This window comes from Oryctolagus cuniculus, chromosome 4, assembly GCF_964237555.1.
Source record: "Oryctolagus cuniculus chromosome 4, mOryCun1.1, whole genome shotgun sequence".
In the NCBI taxonomy this organism is placed as follows: domain Eukaryota; kingdom Metazoa; phylum Chordata; class Mammalia; order Lagomorpha; family Leporidae; genus Oryctolagus; species Oryctolagus cuniculus.
The window spans coordinates 69448132-69471914 of record NC_091435.1 but is presented as its reverse complement, the minus strand read 5'-3'; the positions used below and the strand labels follow the sequence as shown (position 1 = coordinate 69471914).

The window sequence follows — 23783 nt, the reverse complement described above, 5'->3', positions numbered from 1 at the left end:
AATTCCTAGTATGATCTAAAAGGCTCTACCAGAAGTGGCGCCTGCACATCTCTCCAGTCTCACATTTTTCCAGTTCTTCCTTTGTTGCTATGATACAGCTATACTGGCCTCTTTCTTTGCTGTTTTCTAGTTTTGAGCCTTCACATCTGTTGTTCTGTCTGCCTGAAATGTCCTTTGCTCTATTTTCTGCTACATATGCAAAATTTTTACCGCCTCAGAGAGATGCCTTTCCTGACTATTCTGTTTTATTTGGTTACCTACACTCTTTCTCATCTCCCCAAGATTGCCATATATGAGTTAATGTGTATATTAAAATGTGAATGTGGTAGACGGCTTTTCACAGGGATACTGACAAATGTTTTAAGGAATATAGACAATTTCTTTTTTTAAAAAAAAAGGTTTATTTATTTTATTTGAAAGTCAGAGTTACACAGAGAGAAGGAGAGGCAGAGAGGGGGAGAGAGAGGTCTTCAATCCGCTGGTTCACTCCCCAATTGGCTGCAATGGCCAGAGCTGCACTGATCCGAAGCCAGGAGCCAGGAACTTCTTCCAGGTCTCCCATGTGGATGCAGGGGCCCAAGGACTTGGGCCATCTTCTACTGGTTTACCAGACCACAGCAGAGAGCTGGATTGGAAGTGGAACAGCCGGGACTCAAACCGGCGCCATATGGGATGCTGGCACTGCAGGTGGCGGCTTCACCTGCTATGCCACAGTGCTGACCCCATAGAAAATTTTTGTACTTGATTATTAGGGGTGGCATTGATGGTATATTCTCTGAGGAAAGTAATTTAGATGTTCAGAAGCCAGATCCTTCTACTGAAATACTTTGCCTCCTTGATGGGCAAATGAGATTACTGTATTACTTTTAAATTCTTATCTGCAGTGTTGAGGAGGACTGTTCAAACTCGTCCTGCTCCACGAATTCCCCCAACTGTGGAAATAGTTGAGAAAGAACAAAATTGGGAAAAGAAGACCTTACCTGTTGATACAGACATTCAGAATTCAAGCGAAGAGAGTCGTCTCTTCACTCAGAGGTGGAGAGTCTCTCACATGGGAGAAGATTTGGAGAACAAAACTCAAGTTCCTTTCGTTAACCTCTCACAGCACCTCTGCAGTTCCCATTCCAACTCTGAGCAATTGAGAAACCCCACGTTCTCTGAAGAGTCCCCAGTACTGGGAGATGGGCAACAGCTTAGAACAAATGAGACATTAATACAAAGAAAAGACATAGCAGCACGAATTGCTGAGTTGACACTGCAGAATTCAGCTATCAAGGCACATCTGAATAATATCACTGGATCAGGGGGAGAGCAAGGGGATGGACTCCGGACATTGAACAATCAGGAAAGTGCCAGCGACGTGACTGCTGTGAGTACCCCTTAGTGATTGACTAGGAACATACAGAAATTTAAACAGGAATTTGACCTTGGGTGGGCCTCTCAAGGGGCTTCTTTTCAGAATTGGTTCTGTATAATTTTGAGGCTACCACCAGAAAGCTTATGCTTTGACATATCCTCATCACAAAATAGGGAGAAAATTATTTAGCAGTTTATATTGCAGATGCAATAAAAGGCAATATAAAAGTAAGAATGTATGGATGAGGAAAATAGTATAAAAAGTAAAATGTATAGGAAAGTTAAGGTTAAGCTTTAAGGATAAAATGTATAGAATTAATACAACTTGGAATGTTTGCCACACAATCATATTTTAACTCAAAGTGGCTCATAAAATAATGCCCTCAACTCATAAGCAGTGAATATGTTAGGACCTAGAGTGCATTTTCCTATAGAAATCATGCTTTAAGGGATTATTAAAGTCATATTTAAATGTGTACATTGAGCATCTGGGAGTCTTGCCAAAATGTGGTTTCTAACTGAGTGCTTCTGGGGTAAGGCATACACGTGTCTAATAAGTTCCCAAATGATGCCAATGCTGCTGGCCCATGGATGACACTTTGAAGAGCAAAGGTTTACATGTTACAATGCAGGAATTTTTTAAGTTAAATAACCTTTGTGGTATAATCTGGTAATTTACACCTTCATTTAATTGTTTTTGGGGTAGAAAAGAAATTCTCAGTTCCAAGCATGAGATGGAGGTTGGGAATTGATTACACACCTTGTGTTGATCTCAGTGATGGAAGACACTTCCTTTTATCCCAAATTGGGGCAAGGAGGCTTCTTTCAGGGCTCTACTGGGGACAGGATAGTGTTTTAGCAGTGGGAAGGAACTGGGCAGCCTCCCTATGCATCCTGCAGTGGCTGCATTTATAAGAGCTTTATCACCAGTGGGTTAGGCTTTTGGTGAGGAAAGTTAGAGGGTGGTAGAGGTTGGGCCTACCTCTGTCTGCACTGGTTCACAAGGAAGGAAGACAACAATAAGTCACAGAAATAGAAGTCAAAAGGGACTGACAGAGAGGAGTCCAAGAATAGGCAGGCTCTGTTGGTACAGATGCATGTAGGTATGAATTGCTTCAATTTTGAGTTACTGGGAGACATTTATAGGTTTGCAGAGTTTTGAAGATTGTTTATAACAGACAACTTTTGATTTTACAAAGAAAATACTTAGATATTGAACTTTCTTTCCTTTCCAATTTGTATAGAGATCATACTAGAAAGGACTATATAATACTGCTGCCCATACTGTCCCCTTTTTTTTATAATTGGAATTACAAAATTATCATTAATTCACATTGTTTTACCTATCTTTTTTTTTTTTAAAGATTTATTTTATTTATTTGAAAGGAGAGTTACAGAGAGAGGTAGAGACAGAGAGAGAGGTCTTCCATCCACTGGTTCACTCCACAGATGGCTGTGATGGCCAGAACTGCTCCGATCCAAAGCCAGGAGCTTCTTCCAGGCCTCCCATGTGTGTGCAGGGGCCCAAGGACTTGGGTCATCTTCTACTGCTATCCCAGGCCATAGCAGAGAGCTGGATTGGAAGAGGGCAGCCAGGACTAAAACCGGCGTCCATATGGGATCCGGCGCTTCAGGCCAGGGTGTTAACCTGCTGTGCCACAGCGCTGGCCCCTTACCTATCTTTTTTTTAAGCTGATGGGCATACACTACAAATTTATGATTTCTATTAGGAATTGTTTTTTTCCCAAAGTGACAGATGTATTTAACAAAATAAAATAGTTAGGAATGATTTAAATACATTTCTCTTTGCATTTTCAAGTTATACTTATGTTACATTCCTGGAGTGACTGTTTTTTTTAATTCTGCTTATGTTCCTTTCCAATCAATGCCTATTATTGAATCAGATATTTTAGGCCATGGTCAGAAAGAATGACAAGGTTCCCAGGATCTTTGCCAAATAACTCACAGTGAATGTTTGAAGATTATCATCATAGGAGCATCTGTTTGAAATACAGAAGATCCTGTTTTGTAACCTGTGCAGCCCCAGTTCTGTTATCAGAAGGTGTATGACATTTAGCATTTTACTTTAGAGACCAACTGGGAGTATTCTCTTTACTGGTGTGATCTTTTATGCAGCTCAGCAAATGCTAAGAGATGCAGAAAAACATACTCCAACAGACTATGGCCCAGACAAAGGAATTGGAGGACAAATATGGCCCCAAGTTTAGAATGATTAATATCCTTTCTATAATCCTAATTTTTAGGTAAACAATTTGTAAAGTCTGTTTGCCCATTCATGTTCGTATAGCAAGGAATGTGGATACTAACTTGCTAGTACTTGGTAGAAATGTCAAATTTGTATAGGTTTTTTTCAATATTGAATTCATACCCTTTATTTTTCCTCCCAAAGTCTTTTCCAGTAGCACAGTCTCTGATACCAGGTAGCATGGAAGAACGAATTGCTGAATTGAATCGACAGAGTATGGAAGCCCGTGCAAAACTACTGCAGTTGATAGAGCAACAGAAGCTTGTTGGTTTGACTCTTTCCTCTCCAACAGTGTCACCTGTTCAGTCACCTCTGAGAGCATGGACTGGTTGGTCACGAATTTGTGGCTTAAAAAGTAGAAATATAGGGGAGAGTGTTTAGGGGTTCAGATGCCCATATTCCATATCGGAGTACCTGAGTTTGATACATGGCTCTCCTGACTTCCTGTTGAGGTGGACTCTGGGAAGCCGTGGTCATGGCCACCCACATTGGAGACCTGGATTGAGTTCCCAGCTCTCAGCTTCATCCTGGCCCAGGGTGGGGATCTCCCCTCCCCCCCACCTCTTGGTGAAAAAAAGCAACAACAAAATAAACCTAGAAATAGAAAAGTTTGCACTTTCTTGATTTGCCAGTTCATATTTAGCTAAAAGAATTCCAGTGCCTTCAATTTTACATAAAAAGAAACAGGCCTGTATTATAGAATAAGTGACAGAAATATGATTGGAAATCAAATCTCCTGATTCTTTCTATTCCATAGTACCTACAATTAATATTTGGTGTCTGAGTTCTTAAGTTACCCTACATCTAAATGAAATTCATTTCAGTGTATGATCCACTTAGGTATATGCTATAGCTAATTATAAAATATTAACATTGAAATGCTTAGTTAAAATTGTATGAGCAACAAATGGCAAGTTCTTATTCTGTTAAAGCAATAAAACACTTTTATCCATCAATTAAACTTTTTATTCTATGGTTATATTTAGAAATAGGAAAAGCTAGAGATGATTCTAAATTATAGAATAGTAACTGCGAGATTTGTCACAGTATTCATATTTAGAAAGATGCTAATGAAATGAAGAAGATTTTATATTGCTTTTAACCAGGAATTGAATCAAAATCCTTAAGGGATAGAACTATATGAAGAATGTAGAGAGACTTTTTTTAGCATAATGTAAGAGAAAGTTCTGATTGTCAGGAATAAAAAAATTTAAAAAAACGCATGAATAAGTGATGTATTCCTGGAGGAGTTTAAGCATTGATGTTTTAGAGGGACTTCATGGCCGATGGCTCATTAAAATGAGTTACCTTTAAGGCATTTGCAAGTAAGATTTTTTTCCTCAGTTAGAAATTACTTTCTTTTTGAAATTTGGCCTAGAGGGCAGAATCTGGGAAATTTCTGGAAAATTATGGGCAATGCATTTCACTTGGGTGAAATGTTTATTCTGTTTATTCCAGGCTTTCTCAAAGGACAGCTTTGTCTTCTTCATAGTCACAGAGTCTACAGAAGACTTGTAATTAGAATAAATAAATCTTTCACATGTGGATAAACACCTAATGTGTACAGTCTTTAATATGCCACATTCCAGGTGGGGAGGAGGCAACAAATAAATACATGAGATAATGTCAGCGCTGAGTGCAATGAAGAAACAACAGATCACACATTACGAATAATTTTGTGATTAATGTGGCATTTGGCACAGGTGTTTGGTGTAGTAGTTAAGATGCAACTTGGGACACCTGAATCTCATATTGGAGTGAGTGGATTGGAGTTAAGCTCTACTGCCAGTTCTGTCTTCCTGCTAATGTGCATCCTGGGAGGCAGCAGGTGATGGCTTAACTAGTTGGGTCCTGCTGCCCATGTGACAGATTTGAGTTGAATTCCTGACTCCTAGCTTTGGCCTGACTCAGCTGCAGGCAGTTGGTTAGTGGATAGTAGATGGGAGTTCAGTGTGTCTCTGTTTCTTTGCCTTCAAAAAAAAAAGAAAAAAGATATCTTCATTCTCAGTAGTTCTGTAAGGTTAAAAAATGCTTTTACATATTTCTAATGACTCATTTAGAATTCAATACCCTGCGAGTAGACAGGGCTGATTTATACCTACTTGATAAACAAACAGGCATACAGGCATAAAGGGGCTACTGATTTGTCTGAAGTTCCAAAGTATATTCTAGATTTGCAACTGGTTATTTATATTTCTAAGGTATTCTCTCTATAAATACAATTCTTGTTTTCATAGGCACCTCTGTAGCCTATATTGATAAAAACAAAACAAATGATGTGCCATGGAAGAATTTTTGTTTTCTAGGGTAACTGAAAAATTTAGTTTTGTAAAATTAAATATAAGGTCTCATTACCTTTTTAACCCTGGAAATCACTGTGATTTGGAAATCAGTAGTGATTTGTAGGCACCTCTCTGATACTGCCTGGGATAGACATAAAGTTTTTTCACTAGCAAATACCTAGTAAATATTTGTTGATTAACTTCATATTCTGAAATATTGAAAATGTATATAATTTAGACTTGCGGTTGGCCATGTGAGCTCTTCAGGCAACTTTCTACTCCTGCTTTAATGTCAGCAGTAATAGTAATAATGTAAATAGATTTAAAAGATTTGAAATTTAACTGCATATCAGAAAATTTCCTTTTTTGGGGAAAATTGTAGATAAGCTGGTTTTGACAGAGAGACCATGTTCTTAAGGCTAGCTCTTAATTTCTGTTTTTCACTTACATATCTGATATTATACCACTTTTTGAATATTCTGGCACTCTGTGTACTGGCATGCTACCAAATTATCACTAGTAACTAAAATTTCTCATCTCACAGCTAATGCTTTTAAAAATGTTTTTATTTGAAAGTCAGACGAAGAAACAGATTATTATCTCCTATCTGTGGATACACTCCCCAAATGCCTGTGACAGTGGGGCTTGGCAAGGCCAAAGCAGGGAGCCAGGAACTCAATTCAGGTCTCCCATATAGGTGACAGGGACCAAAGTTGTTGAACTGTCACCTGCTGCTTCCTGGAATTAGGAAAGGAGCTGAGACTTGAACCCATCTTATATGAGAGGTGGGTGTCTTAACTGTTATGCAAAATGCCTGCCTCCAATTCCTTTTTTTTAAAAATTCCTTCAAGAGTATCTGTAGGCCATAATGATAAAAATATGGGAAGAACCCCCATACATGTCATGTGCAATTTACAGTAAAATGGAGCAAAATTTTAATTTTATCCATGAAACTAATATTTACTTTGATATTTTAGAAGGTGCAAAGAGGACCATTGAGATATCTATTCCAGGAGCAGATGGCCCAGAAAGCTCAAAATGCAGTACTGTCTCGCCTGTCACTGGGACAAACACAAGGAGGTAGAGTTACTGTGTGGGTAGTTACTTACAAAAGAGAAATCAAGAATTTAGGATGTGTTTTATTTTCTTTGTGCATAGTATCTGACTTAGATTCCAACAGAGTCAGTCTGGTAGAGAAAATAAAATAGTCGGCCAGGAAATTTTGGGGAAAAAGGAAGAGGAGTGAGGAACAAGCCTTAACCAAGTAGAAAATCGTGAGTTAGCTACTGAAACCAGTGGGATAATAAGTATGTGGAGTACTTATAAATTACAGAATTAGGAGGTAATATATGATGGGGTGAATAAATTGAACGGTAGTATTTTCTTTCTTTACAATAAGTGAAAATTAAGCTCATAGAGCAGAGGTGTGTCACATGGTAGGTAAATGGTGACACTAACAATATGTACTTGGCTCTTTTGTTTCCACTCTGCTTCCTTACTACTGTACTGAGCTGCTGCAGGTCTTGTTACTCTTGTCCTGCCTTGAAATTCTTCCCCAACCCTGCACATTCATTTTTCCACTTTAATGTTGAAAACTTATCTGAATGATGATGTGGCGATGGCAAAATGATGTATCTGTATGATATATGTCAAAATCCATAGACTGCACAACACAAAAAGTGAATGCTAGCATAAACTCTGGACTTTAGTTAATAATAATGTATCACTATTGGGTCATCAGGTGTAACACATGTGGCCCACTAATGCAAGATCAGGTGTTGGTAATAGAAAACTGTGTACTTCACAGGTAGGGGGAGGGATTATTTGGGAACTCTGTACTTTCCAGTCTTTCTGTAGGCCTAAAATTGTTGTAAAAGATAAACTTCCTTCATTTTAAAAAGGATCTAAAAGTTCTTGAAAATAGGTGGCAAATAATTTACCTCATTTGGACCTAAGTTAGCCACTCAGTATTAAGAACTGTCAGTCTGCGTAATTTTTGAAAGTTAATGATATCTTGCTCACTCTCTTTTATTTCTCATAAATAGATCTTCAGGAGCTACTAGTAATGCTTGTTCTCCATTAAATGCCACTTCAGGAAGTGGGCGATTCACACCTCTTAATCCAAGATCAAAGGTACATGATAAAATGTGTGTGTAGGGATCAGGAGGGTGAGGGTGGAAGGTGGCTGATTACTGACTTGTATTCTTAATTATTATTCCAGTTTTCCTAAAGATGATTTAAAATTCTCAGAAGAAAGGAAATATTAATTCACCCTCATTAGAAAAAACAGATAAGGCATATACTTTTTTTGGTTTTCTAGGGTAACTAAACAAACAAGCTGAAGTGTAGCAGGTCAACAGTCCTAGAAATTCCTGGGTGCAGGTAGTTTCCCAATAGTGTGGCAGGGCACACAAAATGTTTGATTGGGTTGTATGTATAATGGTGTTAAAGAAACTCCCAGAAGTCTGGGTCTGCTCACTTGATGTGTGGCAAGCAAATCACTAACACTGGAGTGGTAGAAGAAAGGAATTTATTTTGCAGTGAACAGAACAAAGAGTTAGGCAGTTGCCAGTCAATTCGCATCCTCCCTAAGGGGTTAAGAAGGGCAGTGAATATTACAGACTAAAGTTGGGTTTGAGCAGTATGTGATCAGCTCCCATGTGTGTCTGTCTGGTTCACAGTGCTTGTAGCCTGCCTTTACTCAGTGATAGGAAGCCAGCATATTCCTTTATGATGGCAGAGTGGGCTCCAGTCTGCCTGGGTTACATGAGTAGGTTGAGTATTACTTTGTTTCATCAGGCCTTGAAGTTTCTGTGAAGTCTATTTGGAGTATGTTAACTGTAGAGGTAGTAACTGAAGTTGGAGTCTTGCAATCTGGAGTTCTGTGGGCTGGCCTGACCCTGGTACCACCCCTTTAATATAGTGAGTTAATTTTTAGTAAGAAATGGACTTTAATTTTCACTATGAAATTAGAGGAACTGCAAGCCAAGGGAGGGAAACTGGGGCCTGATCAAAGGCATTAAATGGGATTGGGGCTCAGTTTCACTGAGATACTGGTTCCCCCAGTCCTTGCTGTGAGGAGGTGGGATAGCCAGAACATTGGATCCTGTCACTTTCCTTGTGATTTTATCACAGTATGGCTTATCTCAGTGTGCCTTTGGCTTGACAGGTCCTGACACAAAGGATAAGTAGATGCCTTATATATTCTTTATGCTTTGATTTGCTACAGGAATGAATAGAAGCAAAGCATTTTACAGTGTATCAAAAATGTTTGCAAAATACATTTTTCTGTATTGTTAATGCAGCAAAAATATAGTTCCTTTAAAATATAGTACCTTTAACAAAAATTACTTTTGTGGACTTTGATCTGGGGAGAATCTTTGCTATTCTTATTACTAACCAGTAGTTAGACCAAAAAGAAAGTCTTTTATAGCCCTAATTGTTTGATAGAATTAGGTATCCAGTTACTCATCACTAGATTTTTCCTTTGCTATTTCTTATATTCTAAAAAAACTTTAAAGTAAGCCATATTATATAATTTACGTTTATTTCCTGGGACTTAGTAGCATTTAACTTACTAAGGTAAACAATTTTGATTTATATGGAGCATTGAATTTATCATTTTTAAAAATATTAGACTCTTCGGGCCGGTGTTGTGGCACAGTGGGTAAAGCTGCTGCCTACAATGCTGGCATCCCCTATGGGTACTGGTTCATATCCTTGATGGTCTCCTTCTGATCCAGCTAATGGCCTAGGAAAAGCAGTGGAAGATTGCCCAAATGCTATCCACTTGGGAGACTTGGGTGAAGCTCCTGGCTCCTGGCTTCTACCTAGCTCAGCCATGGCTGTTGTAGCCACTTGGGGAATAAACCAGCAAATGGAAGTTTCTCTCTCTCTCTCTATGGAACTGTGACTTGTGAATTTCAAATAAATAAAACAAATCTTTAAAAAATATAGGGATTCTTCATAAGGGAATCTGTTGACAAGTTATTTAGTAATGTCTGTCAGAAAACAAACATTGCTGGTAGTATTTTAATTTCCAGTATCATTCAGTGACATAGGATGACTGTTGCATGTACTTGGTCTAAGTGATCTGTTAATCATGGGTGGTCTCCTTTTTCTGTTTACCTTCTAAATTGTTTCTGAATCTTTATTCAACAGATTGAGAAACAAAATGAAGAAGGCTGGTTTGCCCTTTCTACACATGTGTCATAAGTGAAGTGGAGTTTTACCAAATGTGTTGTAATTTGTTCTTGACTTTTACTCCCCTCTCCCTGTTCCTGCTTTATAAAGCTTTTACATTCTTTTGGATAAAACCTACCAAAAACCTGTGAATTAGTGCTGATGAAGCAGACCCCAAAAAAGCAATTATTTTAATTTTTTTACCTTTATAGTAAGCAAACAACCTATAATTCCTTGTGAATAAAAGTTTTTACTATAGGAAAATGAAAGTTTTAATATGCTAATAATTTCTTAAGTATTTTAAGTGTTTTGAGTAATGCATCTTTATGTTTAATTAGGGTTTGTTTTTTTTTTTACTAATGTATCTTAAATGTTGATCTGTTTCATTTCCCTTACCTCTGAAGAACTAAGTTGTTTTTGCATACAACTTAAAATAAAATGCTCATGTGTGATTGGAGTCAGGCATGCAGAAAAATGTCACATCCTCTTGTGGTTTCTTCTTTGTTGGGGAGTCACTGCTGTCCATCATTTTTTCCTTCAAGTGGAATGTACAGCTTTAAGAAATAGGCGTGGGGATATTTGTTTAAACAGCTAAGAGAGGTTGTATAAGTTTTGAGATTTTTAGGTGTTTTTAGTTTTTAAATGTGAAAATGTCATCGTTAATGGTAATGTATGTCAAATAAATAATGATCATAGAGCTCCAATGTCTAAATGCAGTAACATCAATTTAAGAGTGTAGTGTTTGAAGCGTAATTAATACAGAAACTTGTATCAGTTTTCTCAGGTTTTAAGAAGATTAATTTAGAGTAGGATTTCCTTCAAGGTACCTGTTTAGTTCTCAAGCATTTGTTTCTGTTGTCAGCCTGCTTTTTGAATGATCACAGTACGTTGGCTGTATGATGGGATTTTTCATGTGGTTGAGATCAGAGTGGAGTAGCATAACACCCTAAGACTACCTGGAGAACTTTTTCAGACAACACCTTCCTTGCCCTTGCCATGTAAATCACTGTCCCATACTTGCATTTAGGCCTCTTTATTATTTTGGTGGCAAAAATAAAATTATTTTTTTGTGTCATGATTTTATTTATGTGATATCTCTGTATTCATTTGTGTTATGGTGGAATCTTCCAACTATACTGCACTTTTTAACTTGTTATTTAATATATTGAACAGGAACGTTTTTCCTCCCCAAAATGTCATTACCTGCTTGATTTGTGAATTATTCTTTTGATACACATATTCCTTACTATTTTCCCAACTGGTTGATTCTTCATTTTTTTTTTCTTACATTCCTTTAAGTCTCAAACATCATGAATATCAACTTAGGGAACATTTAAAAAATACCAAATAACTACCTTAAAGGTGAACTTTTGGCAGAATATTTTTGAAAACTCCTCAGGTGATTATATTGTGCAGCGGGGTTGAAAACTATTGCAGGAAACCTTAACCACAAGCTCACTGGTGATCTGTGGAATTGGCATGTAAGTGTCCACCCTGTTATCGTTAGCTTATGTTGCTAAAATACAAAGGTAGACTGAAAAAAACTCCATGAACAACAGATGAAAATGTGGACTGAAACAAATGGTGACTGCAGAGGCCTAAGTCAGCCAAGATACTGTGACACCCCCTTTAATTAGTTGCCAGGTAACATGATCTTTCAAGAAACCTCATCATGAGCAATGAAACATCTGCTGTAATTCAAGAAGAAATGAGTTTTAATGTCAGGGCCGTGGTAGAAAAAGTGATCAGTGACCCCACTGATTGTCTTTCTGTGCATATAGATAATATCCAGTGTGGGAAGGAATGTGGGGATGTAATCAATAATCAAGTCTGTTATTAACAAGTGTTCTTCAATATGGCTGATGACCAGACATAAATCTGTATTTTTTTTTAATTTTTTATTTTTGACAGGCAGAGTTAGAGAGAGAGAGAGAGAGAGAAAGGTCTCCCTTTTTCGTTGGTTCACCCCCCCCAAGTGGCTGCACCCATCCGAAGCCAGGAGCCAGGTGCTTCCTCCTGGTCTCCCATGTGGGTGCAGGGCCCAAGGACCTGGACCATCCTCCACTGCACTCCTGGGCCACAGCAGAGAGCTGGACTGGAAGAGGAGCAACCTGGACAGAATCTGGTGCCCCAAACAGGACTAAAACCCGGGGTGCTGGCGCTGCAAGTGGAGGATTAGCCTAGTGAGCCACGGCGCCAGCCCCTGTATTGTTTTAAACCTAGTTCACTGAACTCATTCTGTAGGAAAAGTATAAAACCTGTAACCAGATTCAGACTTGCAGAAAGGCCAGCTCAGGCAACTAATTGTTTCTGGGTTGAGCTCCTCAGTTTGACTAGCTGAATAAATTTTAACTTTGATTTTTCAACCAGACTCTTATCATTTCAGTTGATAACAAGAAAAGAGCTTTTTCTTTCTTAAGGCTTCTAAAGCTGTACTTCTTCATTGTGGCTGCCATTAGAGTGATATGAAGGTCTTTTAAAATTCTTAATGCCCAAATCCTACCCTAGTCCAATTAGATTGGAATTTCTTCTGGCAGGCCACAGATACCCACATTTTAAAAAGCCACCAGTGGGCCGGCACCATGGCTCAATAGGCTAATCCTCTGCCTGTGGCGCCAGCACACTGGGTTCTAGTCCCAGTTGGGACGCTGGATTCTGTCCTGGTTGCCCCTCTTCCAGTCCAGCTCTCTGCTGTGGCCCGGGAGTGCAGTGGAGGATGGCCCAGGTCCTTGGGCCCTGCACCGCATGGCTCCTGGCTTCGGATCTGTGTGGTGCGCCGGCCGCAGCAGCCACTGGAGGGTGAACCAATGGCAAAGGAAGACCTTTCTCTCTGTCTCTACCTCTCTCACTGTCCACTCTGCCTGTCAAAAAAAAAAAAAAAAAAAAAACACCACTGATGATTCTAGTATACAGCAAATCTTAATAAAGATATTTGTCACCACCAAATCATAAATTAATGCACATTTGATTTTAATTAATAGTTAAATTACCATGGGACCTCTTTTTTTTTTTTTTTTTTTTTTTTTGACAGGCAGAGTGGACAGTGAGAGAGAGAGACAGAGAGAAAGGTCTTCCTTTTGCCGTTGGTTCACCCTCCAATGGCCGCCGCTGCAGCCGGCGCACCGCGCTGATCCTGGCAGGAGCCAGGAGCCAGGTGCTTTTCCTGGTCTCCCATGGGGTGCAGGGCCCAAGCACCTGGGCCATCCTCCACTGCACTCCCTGGCCATAGCAGAGAGCTGGCCTGGAAGAGGGGCAACCGGGACAGAATCCGGCGCCCCAACCGGGACTAGAACCCGGTGTGCCGGCGCCGCAAGGTGGAGGATTAGCCTATTGAGCCACGGCGCCGGCCAATGGGACCTCTTTTAATTGACAAAATTATGTTTACCATATATAGCATGATGTTTTGAAGTATATATACATTGTGGAATGACTAAATCTAGCTAATTAGCATACATACTCTCACATTAGATCGTTTTCATGGTAAGAGCACTTTACATCCACTATCTTAGTATTTTTCAACTACACAATATAGTATTTTTTTTAAGATTTATTTGTTTACTTGAAAGAGTTACACAAAGAGAGGTAGAGCCAGAAAGAAAGAGAGGTCTTCCATCTGCTGGTTCACTCCCCAAATGGCCACAATGGATGGAGCTGTGCTGATCTGAAGCCAGGAGCCGGGAGCTTCTTCCAGGTCTCCCACTTGGGTGCAGGGGCCCAAGGACTTGGCCATCTTCTACTGCTTTCCCAGGCCATAGCAGAGAGCTGGATCGGAAGTGGAGAAGCCGGGACCTGAACTGGCACCCATAGGGGATGCTGGTACTGCAGGTGGTAGCTTTACCTGCTACGCCACAGCTCTGGCCCCAATGTAGTATTAATTGTAGGTACCATGTTGTGTACAATAGATCTTTTTTAACTTATTCCTCCTATCTAACTGAGATTTTATATCCTTTGACCAACACCTCCTTGGCGGCTATTTATCACTTTTCAGACTCTTCTGCATCGGTGGGTTTCGAAGTATTAACACTGACCAGTAGCATAACTTGGGTACTTGTTAGAAATGAAAATTTGAGGCCTGGGCTGTGGCATAGTGGGTAAAGCCACTGCCTGCAGTGCCAGCATCCCATATGGGTGCCGTTTCAAGTCCCAGCTGCTCTTCCTCTAACCCAGCTCTTTGCTGTGGCCTGGGAAAGCAGTAGAAGATGGCCTAAACCCTTGGGCCCCTGCACCCACATGGGAGACCCGGAAGAAGCTCCTGGCTCCTGGCTTTGGATCAGCACAGCTCTGGCTGTTGCGGCCAACTAGGGAGTGAATCAGTGTATAGATGATCTCTCTCTCTCTCTCTCTCTGCCTCTCTGCCTCTCTCTGTGTAACTCTGACTCAAATAAATGAATAAATAAATATATAAAAAAAAAACTAAAAGGTTAAAGACAATTTAAAAACATGAAAATTCTTGGGCCTTTCCTGAGACCTACTAAATCAGAAATTAATGTCTGATTTAATAAGCCCTTCAGGTGATTCTGATGCATGCTGTTGATCTATAGCATTGCACCTGTGTGAACTCTGCTCTACTAGTATTTGATTGTGATGTACTATATTTATATTGACTTTTAAAAAAACGTTTACAGCCGGCACCACGACTCACTAGGCTAATCCTCCGCCTTGCAGCACTGGCACACCGGGTTCTAGTCCCGGTCGGGGCGCCGGATTCTGTCCCGGTTGCCCCTCTTCCAGGCCAGCTCTCTGCTATGGCCTGGGAGTGCAGTGGAGGATGGCCCAAGTGCTTGGGCCCTGCATCCCATGGGAGACCAGGAGAAGTACCTGGCTCCTGCTTTCGGATCAGCGCGGTGCGCCGGCCGCAGCGCACCAGCCGCAGCGGCCATTGGAGGGTGAACCAATGGCAAAGGAAGACCTTTGTCTCTCTCTCTCTCACTGTCCACTCTGCCTGTCAAAAAAAAAAAAAAAAAGTTTACTTACTTGAAACGTGAGTTAGAGAGAGAGCTCACCCTTCAGTCTACTGGTTCACTCCACAAATAGCTAGGGCTGGGCCAGGCTAAGGCCAGGAGCATGGAACTCTAACTGGGTTTCTTACATTGGGGGCAGGGGCCCAATAACTCAAACCAGCTTCCGTTGTCTTCCCAGGCATATTAGCAGGGAGCAGGATTAGAAGTATAGCTGCCAGGATTTGAACCTGTGCTTATATGGGATGTGGAGTAGCCCAACATCTGTGCCACAATGCTTGCCCCTATATTAATTTTGAACAACTCAAACATTACTTTAGTTTGTGTTTAGACTCAAACTTTTAGAAAATATATGACCTTTCCAGTATGCCCCCAAAGGCCAGTAATTTGCTTAAATTTAATAAAATTTAGTTTTCCAGATGACAGCTTAGGAGAGAACGAAATTGATCATTGAATCCACAGTTATAACCATTCCTTTACAGTAAATTTGGGTTAGCAGAATTTAATAGCTTTATTGTTTACTAACTGCTGGACACTATCTACTTCCCATAACTCACAACACCTGTTAGGAGGTAGGTTTTATTCTAATTTTGCAGATGAGGAAACAGATACAAGAAGGTTAAGTACTTTCTCAGGGTCACACAAATAGGGTGTGGTGGCATTAGGATGAGAATAAAAACTTTTTCTCCAAAGCCTGTGCTTCGCTGCATCTTGATGTCAAGTAAGTGTATCTTAGAGGCAGCATAGAAGGTATCCCTTATGGAGCCATTACTGTGACCACAGTATCACCATTATCTCACTTAAATTACACGGTAGACTACAAATTAGGGGTATTTAAATGCACCTTCCCCCCAACCAAAAAAAAAAAAAAAAAGGCAACAACAACAACAACAACAACAAAAAAGCCCTTGCAGTAGAGGAACAGCCTAGAGGTAAGTTGGTGAGGTGAGTAAGTTTGTCAAGAGTGCTTGTAAGAGGCAAAGCCAGGCATTGATACTCTTCTTGTAATTACTGGACTTCCAGTCTGTGAGAACTAAGATAAGCATAAGGGCTAAGGGTCCAAGTAGTACACCTAGAAAGCCTGGATTCAAATGGCATGTCTGCCACTTGGGCTGTTTACCTCGGGCAAGTTTCATCGTTCCCACCTCAGCCAGAGATGATGTGTCTTCCTTAGAGGCTCGTGAGGATTAAAAAAAAGCAGGTATCTACGAATGTGCTGAGAACAAGGCCTCAATGAACATTCTGCAGTGATGGCTATCAACTTTTGTGTACAAATAAATATATCATTTTCCCTGTTTCCTAATTTTTAAGCATTGTTTAATAAATTTATTAATATTTTAATTAGGTTAACAATTGAATCAACTGCTGTAAATTCAGAGTTATTTCACCTGAAAAGTTTGGAGATTGAAAGAAAATATCTCACACCCATTACTTCAACTAACATGCTATTTAAAAGTAAGTTTGTCCCATGTTTTTAAACTTTTCAGGTACCCTCATTATACCATTTAATAATTAATAGAAAAAGTGGTCTATTTTTTGGCCCTATAGAATACTTGAGTAAAGAGAATATTTCAGTATTACCAACAAATGTGTGGTAAAATTTTTTGGAAAATTACTATGTTAACATGGAAACCAACAAACAGCCATTTTGAGAAATGATATACAATAGATTAAATACAATTTATATTACATGAAAAATACATTGACTTTTGGCAGTTGGCTTTGTACCTAATCATGAAACTGCCTCCAAAATTAAGAAATGACAGTCCTGTCATCTCTAAAAACACATCTCCTTGTGTTTCTTTGCAGGGTTTCCCTCCTTTTGTTCCAGTCTTAGGCAAGCACAGATATTGTCACTGTTGATTTGTTTTCATTTTATATACATGGCATCTTGCACTGTACTGTTTTGTGTTTGGCTTCTTTCACTCACCGTGACTAAGAATCATCTATGTAGTGTATATCTCTTCCATTTTAATCTGTGAGTAGTGGCCTCTATGGGTGTTTATCCATTCATCTGTCAGTGATCATTATTATTTTCAGTTTTGAGGAACTGTGAATAAAGCTGCAAAGAACATTTATACAAAGGCATTTTGGGGGTGTGTGTAGATATAAATACACCACTTTCCCTGTTGGAGGATTTGACACTTTAATAAATTTATTCATATTTTACTCGGATTGACAAGTGGGCTACTGCTGTAAACTGAGACGATGTTTGAGGATGAAAGAAAACATGTTACCCATATTACTTCAAACTAACATGCCATTTAAAAGTTTCTCCACTGTTTTATAACCTTTTAGATGCATAAGATTTTACTTCTCTTGGGTAAATACCTTGGATGTGGAATAGCCTAGTATTAATTTTTTTAACAACTATGAAATTATTGGGACATTTTTTCTTTAAGGTTTATTTTATTTACTTGAAAGGCAGAGTTATGGCTAGATAGAGGTCTTTCATCTGTGGTTCACACACCCCAAATTGCCCCGACAGCTGGGGCTGAGCTAGGTAGAAGTCAGGAGCTTCCAAGTCTCCCACGGGGATTCAGGGTCCCAAGCACCTGCGCCATCTTCTGCTGTTTTCCCAGGCGCCTTAGCAGGGAGCTGGATCAGTAGAGTAGCCAGGACTTGAAACACTGGCTGCATGGCAGGCAGTGGCTTAACCCCTATGCTACAAGACCGGCCCCTGGTGTTAACTCTTAACAAGCTGCCAGTTTTTCCAAAGTGCACATGCCGTGTTCCACCCCCAATACCCTTGTAGGAGTTCTTTTGCTCCCCTCCCTTGCACGTGTAGTGTGGGCAATCTGACTTTACCCACTCCAGTGCACGTGGAGTGGTGTGCATTGCTGTTTGCCTCTCCGTAACTGCTGGTAAGCATCTTTCCACCCGGCTACTGACCATTTAAAAATGTTTTGTAATCAAGTAGCATTAGGTGCTTAAAAATCGAGATGAGCTTTGGAGCACACAGCGGTTGAAAAGCAAACTGCTACACCTAGAAACTGGCGGAGGTGGGCGTGTACTGTGTATGCACCTAGTGTCTGGGGCCACAGAGCCCACAATACAAACCCTATTTACTCGCCAAAGCCAACAGAGCTCAAAAACGAAAAACTCGCGAGACAGCCATCCTTGTTGTTAATGGTGCTGACAAGCTGCCTCCCCTCTCCTACGACCCTTCTATTTTTAATTAGGTAAACGTTACCTCGGAAAACACAAAAATGGCCCGTTGTTCGGCTCTGTTAAGGCTGTTCTGGAATACTGAATAGGAATCTTTGAAAATGTTCCTAAGTCACTTAACTATCAGCGTGCCACCCTTCATGCCGAGGGGCTAATAAGATGCCAGAATGCTGGACGTTCCTGTCCCGGTTTGTACCTCAGCCAGGGAGCAAAAGCGCCCGGACCACAGGGCGGGTAGAACGGGCCTTCCCGGGGGGCTCCGCGCGGGGTCTCTGGGTAACCGGTCCGGCCTACGCATGCGCCTTAAGGCCCGCCCGGAAGCCGGGTGGCGTTGCCCTGGCGACCGCAGTAAACGGAGGCTGGAGGCGGATTCTAAGACTCCAAACAGGCTGCCACAGGCGGTACCTGAGGTAAGTTTGCAGCCCATTCCCACACCCGAGGGACTGGACGGGGCTGAGGCAGAGCTGCGAAAGGGGCTGGGCTCTGGGGTCAGGTAGAGCCACCTGCCTCTCACTTAGCTGCAGCTGGCCCCTCTGCAGTTCAGTTTCCTCTTCTCTGAAAAGGAAGATGGCAATCCTTACCTCACTGGGTTCTTGTTAGAATTAAATAGGATAGTTAAATAAACAGGCAAGTGGGTAGCACATGCAGGACACATAATGCACAATATTGAATGAATAGACAAAGACGTAGTAGCACACAGGTACGCAGGGTTCCAGTCAACCCACAGTTGTCTGGAGAGCTTACGGATGAGACTTTGGAGAAGGAACTAAGGAAGTACTAGGCGAGAGAGTGACAGGAGATGAGCTACAGCTCATGACCTTGTGGCCATGCCAGGAAATCTGAATTCGTATTTAAGGGCAATGAGGAGCCATTCAAGGTTTGAAACAAGAGTGGCACATTAAGAATTGTGTTTTTGAAATGCAAGAGGCAGTGTATAACATGGATTGGAGAAGGAAAAACAAAATATGAGACCAATCGGAAGGCTGTGGTAATGGTGCATGTGAGGCACGGTGAGTGCCAGCCTGTGGTGGAGACAGCGGGAACAGAAGGGAAGGGGTTTGTCCAAAAGCTTAGGAACTGCACATTGGGTAGGGAGACTTGGAAATCGGCCAATTAGAGGGGGAGGCTTCAAAGAGTAATGGGTACTTTCTGACCTGGAGAATAATAAATAATATCTATCTCATAGTGTTGTCCTCAGAATTAAATGAGATAATATATGTAGAACTTCTTAGAACTGTGCTTGAAACATGTACACTTTAAACAAACAAAAAACCCCACAGACTATTGTGCCCTCCACAGTTGTGTTTCACATTGCAGAGTAAAAGCTGAGAGTCTGTTTTGTGTGTGTATCAACTGCTGTGAGTCTTTTGTCCGCCTCTGGCACACTGCTGAGGCTGAGTGAGCTTATGAGAGTGAATCAGGGTGGGGGGTGGGGAGTGGGGAGCACTGTAGCAGCACACTCCTCTGCATCACTGTGTACTATTTTTTTTTCTTTTTGTACGTTCTTAGGGTTGATTCAAAACTGAAGAATCTATTTAATGAGGTGATTAAAACAGTTGCTCATAAGCTGAATCAATAAACCTGAATGAATAAACCTGAACTTAATAAAAAGATTTATGATCATTCTGAAAATTAAATCCCAAACATAGCTAGTTGAGTTGTGTAAGGTAGGACATTGTTTATAACATACAAGTAATGTTGAGTCATTCTAGTTGGGAACAAACAGTGATAAGCCAGCGTATAATAATCCTGTTTGTCTTCCTCCCAAGATAATGTAATCTTAGAATTCCTAAAAGTAATGTTATATTGTCCCCAAAAGGTGAAATGATAGTTCCTGTCTTCTGGAAGGTGATCAAATTTTACAAGGAAGATAGAAAATTTGGAGGGACGTATGATGTATTGGGAATTAACTTCTTGAGCTAATAGGATGGTGGAAGCATTAGAGTAAGAATTTTTGAGTAATAAAAGAATTGAGATGCTGTCACAGGGAAAAGAGCAGATCTGGGGAGAAATGAAAGCCAGCTACAATTATTTGCATGATTGTGAATCTATGGATTCCTAGAAGAAAGAACAAATACCAGTTGCAGGGAGGCAGATTTCAGCCTAATATGAAATGTACTAAGAGCTAGAACTGAGTATTAGCAGAATGTGATCACCTTTTACCCATTTTTTAAAAGATTTATTTATTTGAAAGGTAGAGTTACAGAGGGTGTGGGGAGAAACAGAGAGAGTGAGATCTTCCATCTGCTGGTTCAGTCCCCAAATGACCTCAATGAACAGGGCTATACCAGGCTGAATCCCGGAGTCTGGAACAGGTCCCCAACATGGATTGCAGGAACTCAAGCACTTGTCCCTTCTTCTTCTGCTTTCTCACACACATTAATAGGGACCTGGAGGGAAGCAGAGCAACAAACCAGCACTCATATGAGATGCCAGCATTGCAGGCAGCAATTTAACCCCCTGAGCCACAATGCCAGCCCCTTCTCTGAAGTTTAAATTGAACCTGATTGAGCATCTCTCTCTCTTTTTTTTTTAAGATTTTTTTTTTTTAATTTTTACTTGAAAGTCAGAGTTACACACAGAGAGAAGGAGAGGCAGAGAGAGAGAGAGAGAGAGGGAGAGAGAGAGAGGTAGAGAGCTCTTTCATCCGCTGGTTCACTCCCCAATTGGCTACAACGACCAGAGCTGCGCCAATCTGAAGCCAGGAGCCAGGAGCTTCCTCCTGGTTTCCCACGTGGGCTCAGGGGCCCAAGGACCTCGGCCATCTTCCACTGCTTTCCCAGGCCATAGCAGAGAGCTGGATCAGAAGTGGAGCTGCCGGGTCTCCAACCGGTGCCCATATGGGATGCCAGCACTGCAGGCAGCGGCTTTACCCATTATGCCACAGCGCTGGCCCCAGGGTTGAGCATCTCTTGAAGTGGTCTTTCATTAGTTCAGGACTATGTTACTACACCCATTTCTTTAACCATTTTACATATTGAGTGCCTATGTCTGGTAACTGTTAAAGCTTTAGTGTAATGGCTCACTAAGATCTCAGAACAACCTTATGCAGGTGGCACTGCATTTTAAAGATGAGAGTACTAAGACACAGAGGGGTCAAATGCTTGTTTAACACCTCACGACTAGGAAGAGGAAAAGCCAGGATTTAAAATGATCAGACTGACTCTAGCTCTGTTCTCAGCTGGCCAACACATCAGACCACTGTCATGGAACTGGATTGTGGATAGGTAGACTGTATTGGCTGGGAAATTGGACTAGTTAAGATCTCTTTCAGCTGTCAGGATTCCATGATCCTATTTATTGAGCCCACCTGTATTAAAGAGACTAACTAGTAGCGATTGTAGAAACAATGACCGTTTCTGAGTATGTACTGGGTATTTTACCATGGTTCTGAACCGTAGTTCTTAAAGCTATGCCTGACTGGGCCGGCGCCGCGGCTCACTAGGCTAATCCTCCGCCTAGCGGCACCGGCACACCGGGTTCTAGTCCTGGTCGGGGCGCCGGATTCTGTCCTGGTTGCCCCTCTTCCAGGCCAGCTCTCTGCTGTGGCCAGGGAGTGCAGTGGAGGATGGGCCAAGTGCTTGGGCCCTACACCCCATGGGAGACCAGGAAAAGCACCTGGCTCCTGGCTCCTGCCATCGGATCAGCGCAGTGCGCTGGCCGCAGCGCTGGGCGTGCGGCCATTGGAGGGTGAACCAACGGCAAAGGAAGACCTTTCTCTCTGTCTCTCTCTCTCACTGTCCACTCTGCCTGTCAAAAAAAAAAAAAAAAAAAAAAAAAAAAAAAAAAAAAAAGCTATGCCTGACTGTATAAGAGAATTATCTGGGGGAATAGAATCCTATTAATAATATTTTTAACAGCTTTATAAGTGACTCTAAATTGCAACATTACCTCCTTTATATTTAAGGACTAAGAGGTTCAGGAACTTGTTTCTTGGCCAACTGGGAAGTCTTTTCTCTGGTTCCAAAGTCCCATTAGGTTACCTTGCAACTTTCTCATCCCTTTGTTCTAAAGAATTGAACATAAAACCTTTTATTCCATCTTACCAACTACACTGATAATTTCCAGGAGACTAGAAGCATTTTTTGCCTGACCTCAACTGCTTTTACAGGTTCTTCAGTCACCCTTATAACCTAGAACAGCCAAGTATAGGCTCCAATATTCACAGATTGTCCCATATTGCTAGCTCATAATACAGGCAAATTCCTTGGGTTCCAATATTTTCATCCACATTGTACAAAATCTGACATTAACTTAGTTTGTGATATTAATAAAAAATTTAAAAAAAATTTTTTATTTGGGAGAAATATAGAGAGCTTTTATTTACTGGGTTACTCCCTCAGTGCCTGCATAACGGGGGGCTAGGCCCAGCCAAAGCCGGGAGCTGGGAACGCAGAATCTCCCATGTGGGTGGCAGGAATAGGACAACTTGAGCCATCACCGCTGTCTCCCATGGTCTGCATTAGCAGGAAGTTGGAATCAAGAGCTGAGCTGGAACTCAAATCCAGGAACCCTGATATGGGAACACAGGCATCTCAACTAGCATCTTAAGTCCTAGGTCAAATGCCTGCCCCTGAGTGTGTGATATTAAACTTTATTGTATGGTGGTGTTAACCATTTGAGGAGCATATTTTTTATGACAGCACAGAATAAAGTGTGGTGCTTTCGTCTTGTCACCAATTTACCTTTCGTTGTGGTTCAACTCCTTTGTTTACAGAATGCTTCAGGGGCCATCATAATTTTTTTTTATCCTACCTCATAATTATCTTATGAATACATTCATTGCATCTTGTGGGCTCTTTTTAATAGAATCTGTTACAGCTGATTTAAACTCCAGGCACTTGTTCTGTCTGCAACGAAGTATGAAGCAGATGAACAAAACCAGAAGGCTATTTTTAACAAAAAACTTTTATTGAAAAGAGCAGAGATTGAAAGGGCGGAGGGAAAGTTCCCAGGAAAGCAGCCAGGAGGGGCTTCTTCAGAAGGAAAAAGCCACTGAAGGGAGGTGACCTGGGGGTTTTATGCTGGTTCAAAAGTTTGTACAAGGTCCTTTAAGAACAACGTTTCTTGTGTGCATGGTGAGCTCATCCTGGCTTCTCATCTCCCCTTCCTCCAATTTAATTGTGACTTTGACAGGGCGGAGAAAAATTTCTGTCCTGGGGCATGTTAGCGGGGAGCTGTTTGTCTTCACCATACTCCCGAGAGTGGTCAAACTACTCCAGCCACCTGACCTTCTGGGTGACCTCGGCACCAGAGCCTGCTTTCTAACTAAATCAGTGAAATTCTTTATGTCTCTTATTATCACCCTTTGCTTTTTAGCTCAGTCGGTTTCCCAGGTAGGCTAAGAAGACGTTCCACATTACAGGAGGGCCTTTTGTTTTCTTTTCTTTTTTACCATTCCTGCTCTGACTGCTTTCAAATCTATAAACAGTTAGCACTCAGTGATGGTATTTTTTTTTTTTTTTTGACAGGCAGAGTGGACAGTGAGAGAGAGAGGTCTTCCTTTTTTCCGTTGGTTCACCCCCCAGTGGCTGCTGCAGCCGGCGCGATGCGGCAAGTGCACCGCGCTGA

The 23783-nt window shown here is 41.1% G+C and overlaps 2 protein-coding genes across 9 annotated transcripts in view; both read left to right on the top strand.

The window, feature by feature from the left end:
• SPICE1 (spindle and centriole associated protein 1) overlaps positions 1-16416 on the top strand; it is a 74062-nt gene extending 57646 nt beyond the window's left edge. For 2 of the 3 annotated variants that reach the window (XM_002716697.5, XM_008266934.4), the window contains exons 14-18: positions 885-1369; positions 3767-3950; positions 6882-6984; positions 7950-8037; positions 10066-11169. In XM_002716697.5, the coding sequence (XP_002716743.2) occupies positions 885-1369; positions 3767-3950; positions 6882-6984; positions 7950-8037; positions 10066-10119 (914 nt within the window). In that variant the 3' untranslated portion in view covers positions 10120-11169. Of the gene's footprint in view, positions 1-884; positions 1370-3766; positions 3951-6881; positions 6985-7949; positions 8038-10065; positions 11170-16389 lie in introns of those variants that run through there. The other variant, XM_051819045.2, reaches the window with a different exon arrangement.
• Positions 16417-16522: 106 nt separating this feature from the next.
• Positions 16523-23783, top strand: part of CFAP44 (cilia and flagella associated protein 44) — a 133890-nt gene continuing 126629 nt past the window's right edge. For 2 of the 6 annotated variants that reach the window (XR_011387874.1, XM_070072118.1), the window contains exon 1: positions 16523-18622. Coding sequence is in view for 3 of the 6 variants with exons in the window: in XM_070072118.1 (XP_069928219.1) it covers positions 18372-18622 (251 nt within the window). In the remaining 3 variants the exon portion in view is untranslated. The remainder of the gene's footprint in view (positions 18623-23783) is intronic. The other 4 variants (XR_011387873.1, XR_011387872.1, XM_070072116.1 and 1 more) reach the window with 4 other exon arrangements.